General features: G+C 52.1%; 1 protein-coding gene across 1 annotated transcript; it reads right to left on the bottom strand.

The window, feature by feature from the left end:
* Positions 1–400: 400 nt before the first annotated feature.
* On the bottom strand, positions 401–1,773 carry LOC104547101 (leucine-rich repeat-containing protein 15-like). Its single transcript, XM_010192673.1, has 2 exons — positions 689–1,773; positions 401–539 (listed from the first exon to the last, which is right to left on the bottom strand). The coding sequence occupies exons 1-2, from the start codon at positions 1,771–1,773 to the stop codon at positions 401–403; spliced, it is 1,224 nt and encodes a 407-aa protein (XP_010190975.1).
* Between the last annotated feature and the right edge of the window lie 2,794 nt (positions 1,774–4,567).

The raw sequence follows: 4,567 nt of genomic DNA, 5'->3' as shown, positions 1-4,567 counted from the left end.
GATGGCTGCCAGGGTGCTGGTTGGCACCAGTGTGGTGGCAGAAGCTAGAGTGGACAGTGCAGGCTCTGGGCTGGTGGCCCCAGGAGGCTGTAGGCTTATGATGGCTGGAATCGGCCACTGGCTGAAGGCCTCCTGTGACACAGCTGGTTGGGGTGTGATGGAAGCCTTGGGCAGCATTGTTGGTGATGGGGTGTTAATAGAGGTCTCAGGCTGCACAACTGGTGGTGAGGTGGTGATGGAAGCCTCGGGCAGCACAGCTGATGATGAGGTGGCAATAGAGGTATCAGGCAGCACAACTGGTGACAGGGTGGTGGTAGAGGTCTTGGGCAGCACAGTTGGTGATGGTGTGTTGATGAAGGTGTTTGGCAGCACAACTGATGATGAGGCGGTGACAAAGGCCTTAGATGGCACAGTTGGTGATGGAGTGGTGAAGAAGGCCTCCACTGGCATGGTTGGCAACATGGCAGAGGTGGCCATGGGAGACAGCATAGTTGGCAGTGCCATGATGGGAAAAGCTGCCAGTGACAATGTGGTTGGCGCTGCAGTGGGCAAGGGTCCAGGTGACAGCAAGGTTGACATCCCTCGTGATGATGTGGAGGTGAATGGCAGAGATGGGTTAAAAGAAGTGGAGAGAGGCAGAGTAGCTGGGCAAATTAAGTGGTCTTCCCTCAGCGATGTCACTGCTTGCCCTGCCAGGTGGGGTGGACTCTTGCATGACACTTGGGTGGACAATTTGACCTTCTCGCTGTTGCCCAAGATCCAGCTGTGCAGGTAGCAGAGGTTGCAGTCACATCTCCATGGGTTCCCACTCAGATACACTGAGCTGAGCTTCTTCAGGGGGTCCAGAAGCCCTCGGGGGACACTCTCCAGCTGGTTCTTCCGAAGGTTGAGGGTTTTCAGATTTGAGAGAGGAGCAAAGACCTCATCATCCAGAGCAGAGAGCTGATTTGTGTCCAGCTGGAGGTCCAAGAGCTTGCTGAGCCCAGTGAAGGCTCCTCTTGGCAGGGCTGCTAGCTGGTTGTGGGACAAGATGAGTTTGCCAAGAGATGTGAGGTTGACAAAGACACCATCTGGAAGTGTGGCCAAACTGTTCCTGCCCAGGTCCAGCTCCCGTAGGTGTGGCATGGTGTCAAAAAGGCAGCAGGGGAGCTCCGTAATGTGGTTTGAACCCAGAGTCAGCAGTTTCAATTTGTTTAAACCAAAAAAGCCCTGAGCTGGGAGAACTCCGATGAGGTTGTTGTCCAAGAGGAGTTTCTCCAGGTGAGGCAGGTTCCTCAGAAGCATGGGTGGCAGCATCTTGAGCCTGTTCCTCTGCAGGCTGAGCTCCAGCAGCCCTGGCTGACTGTCCAGCAGCCCCTCTGGGAGGTCCTGCAACTCGTTCTCATACAGCCGGAGGACTCGCAGCTGGGAGAGTTTGCTGAAGGCATTCCCAGGAACAGTCATGATCCTGTTTCTAGCCAGGTCCAAAAATGTTAGATTGACGAGAGAATCAAAAACGCCCTCTGGAAGAGAATGGATTGCATTGATGTGCAAGGAGAGCTCTCCCAAATTTTCCAGCCCATCAAACAGGCCTTTGGGGATGTATCTGAGGTGGCTGTCTCTCAGCTCCAGCCTCTGCAAGCTTGGGAGGTTTTGGAAAGTGCCCACAGGTAGTTCTTCTAACGAGGCACCAGATATCTCCAAGTCCCTCAGCTTCTCCAAGCTGTCAAAAGCTCCAGATTCAACTGTCTTGATCTTGTTGCCAATAAACAAAATCTTGATCAGGTTGGGCATGTACGTGAAGGCACCTTTCCTTATGGCAGTGATGCTGGTTTGCACAAAAATCATCTCAGAAATGAAGGGCTTTGCAGTCTTTGGGATCTCTTTGATGTCATTTTTGGTCCCTCTGTAGACCTCTTGGTAGTCTTGGGGTGTTTCATATGGATCTTCACCCAGGATTTGATCTTGGCATTTATGGGCATGGAAAAAGAGGAAGAAAAGGAGAAGGAAATGTTGGTACATTGTCCTGAAAAAAATATTTCAAAAATCAGTTATGAAGAACAAAAAAAATGTCTGTGTCCACAGCTCATGAACTGTGGTACCACTCTATCATTCAGTTCTCGGGACTCTTCTATGCACATATCAGAACTCATTTTATGATAAAGAGAGAGAGACTGTACACAGCAACATACACCACATTTACAAGAGGTCACTGCTGTTGGGACCAAGGGATGTAGAGGAGGGGAGAGCAAGCAGCTCATGGCACAGCACTGGCAGACACTCCAGGACAGCCTGGACAGTCTGTTCCTGGTGCTGCTCCTGCCACGCCTGGGCTGCGGGCTTGGCATCTGCCTGGGTGAAGAGGGCAAAGTGCTGCTGCCCATTAGCGCTGCCCCAGTGGCTCCAGTTGCTCAGCAGGGCAACAGCCCATTCAGGCAACAACAGAAGCAATCAGCCCTGCACTTGCTAATGAGGAACCAGAGAGGGTCCCAGGAGCAAGCCAAGACCAGGCGACCTTTTTTTACTCAGAATTTCCACACTGTGCTGGATGGACTTGGTCTTTCGTGTTTTGGGGGTGGGGGGTAGCAGGGAGGTGTCATTTAAAACATTGCTTCTAAGCACCTCCTCCTTGCTAATCACATCATATTTTGGCCTTGGTTATGCAGCTCTGTCAGACAGAAATGGTTAACTTGTGAGCAGCAACCAAGCTTTAGAGCACAGCTTGTTAAAAGACTATGAAATGTCCACAGAGGAACTCTTTTAATTCCTGCTCTGAACTGCAGTTAGGAAGCGAACTCAGTGATGCACACCCACCAGTAGCCACGTAAAGGCCACCACTTCCATCAGGTCACGTGGAAACACTCAGCTAGCACATTAGCTGGTGTTTAATGGCCATGGGCATCGTACTGGGACCATAGTTTCCAGCTTGTGATTCACAGCCCTGGGTGGGAACAGGGGAAAGGACTGTGGGTTGCTTCTTGGGTGTCCATAAAAGCTGACCATGCAAAAAAACTTACGGTGGGAGGGTAAATTTGCTAGGAAGAATTAATTTTTTGAGAAGTGTTGAGAGGTCAGCAAATACAGCAAGCTGAAAACCACTGGGTTTGAAAATAAATTGATGGGCAGTGAGCTGTGTGCCAGCTGCTCTGCAGGATTCCCCAGGGCAGAAGCCACTGCTGATCCCTGCCCCTCCTCTCCCCAGGGAGATGGGGCTGCAGGAGCCAGGGGTGCAGGTCCGAAAGTGCCTGCTGCACCTCAGCAATGGGTTAAACACAGAGTTGGGAACGGTCGGACTGAGTGCATGGGGATGAAAACAAACAGTTTTGAACTGCAGAGCTCTTTTAAAACCCTCTCTCACCCCGTCTGACTGTGGTGGGCCTCAGTGTGGTCCCCTGCTTGTCCCACCCCCAGGAGTGCAGGGACACGGAGGGACGGCCCCAGCTCACAGCACTGCAGCTTCTCACACTCCTTGCTGCAAGGAAATGATCAAGAGACCTCAGAGCCACACCTCCCAGCACATTTTAAGGAACAAAAGAAGCATTTTGCATCACTTACTTGGCAGAGTGCTTGCAGACAAGTCCAGCAGCCGGAGCGAGCTGTGCCATGCGAGGAGCGAGGCTGCTAGACCGGGGTCCCATCACCTGTCCACCTCTTTATCCACGGCCCAGGCGCAGGGCTTGGTTTCACGTGAGGTCAGAGTGTGGGTCTGCCTGGGGAGATAAGGGACGGCCGGGGAGCAGGCAGGGGGGCTGTGCCCCCAGCGTGGGAGGCCATTGCAGAAACCCCTCGGAGAGGCTGCAGGCACGTACTCCCCAGGCGTTATCTGCTGGTACCACTTGACTAGTCACATCCAGGGAAACCTGAAGATCTGCAGGCCAGCCTGTTATGTATCCAATGGTATCTGCAGTCCCGTATCTCCACCAGCATAGCCCGCCACTTTCACAGGCACCACCCTCACTGACACAAGTCAAAGGAGTTTTCCTATTTAAAGCTTTTCCAATTAAAAATATCCAGCTATTTCCTTCCTCAGGAACTGGCTTATGTAGCTAAAGGTGCTGCTCTGAAGCCATTTGTTTAAGCTTGTAACAGGGATAATGTCTGTGGCTGGACAGACCTGCTGACACCCAGGCTCTGGGCTCAGCTCCACACCTCGCTGGCCGTAGGGCTGGGGCTGAGGATGGTGCTCCCCTCCACCCTAGCACAAGTCAAAGACCTTTTCCACGGTGACACCAGGGCTCCTGGACAGGGCAGGGTGTCTTGTGAGAAGAAATAGCCTGTTTGATGCAAAGACTTAAAATGACAAGGCATCCACTGCTCCCCAACAGGTAATTGCACTAACTACAATGAAACATTTCTTCTTCAGTTTTCACCCGCTCTCATTAAGGCTCCGCATGTCCTTAACTAGGCTTCATTATACCTTTCCTAGCAAATTTAAAAACACCCAAACTATTGCACCTTTTCACCAGCCTTACCCCTTTGCAACCCTTTCCAGCACCAATGCCAGATGTGTATCCAGATCCCAGCTCAGTGCCAGGCTGTTCCAAAAGCTGCCGGGTGCCCTACCCAGGGTACCCGAGGAGACAGAGCT

Source organism: Mesitornis unicolor, unplaced genomic scaffold (assembly GCF_000695765.1).
Source record: "Mesitornis unicolor isolate BGI_N332 unplaced genomic scaffold, ASM69576v1 scaffold45279, whole genome shotgun sequence".
Classification (NCBI taxonomy): Eukaryota; Metazoa; Chordata; class Aves; order Mesitornithiformes; family Mesitornithidae; genus Mesitornis; species Mesitornis unicolor.
This window is presented reverse-complemented; position numbering and strand designations above follow the sequence as displayed.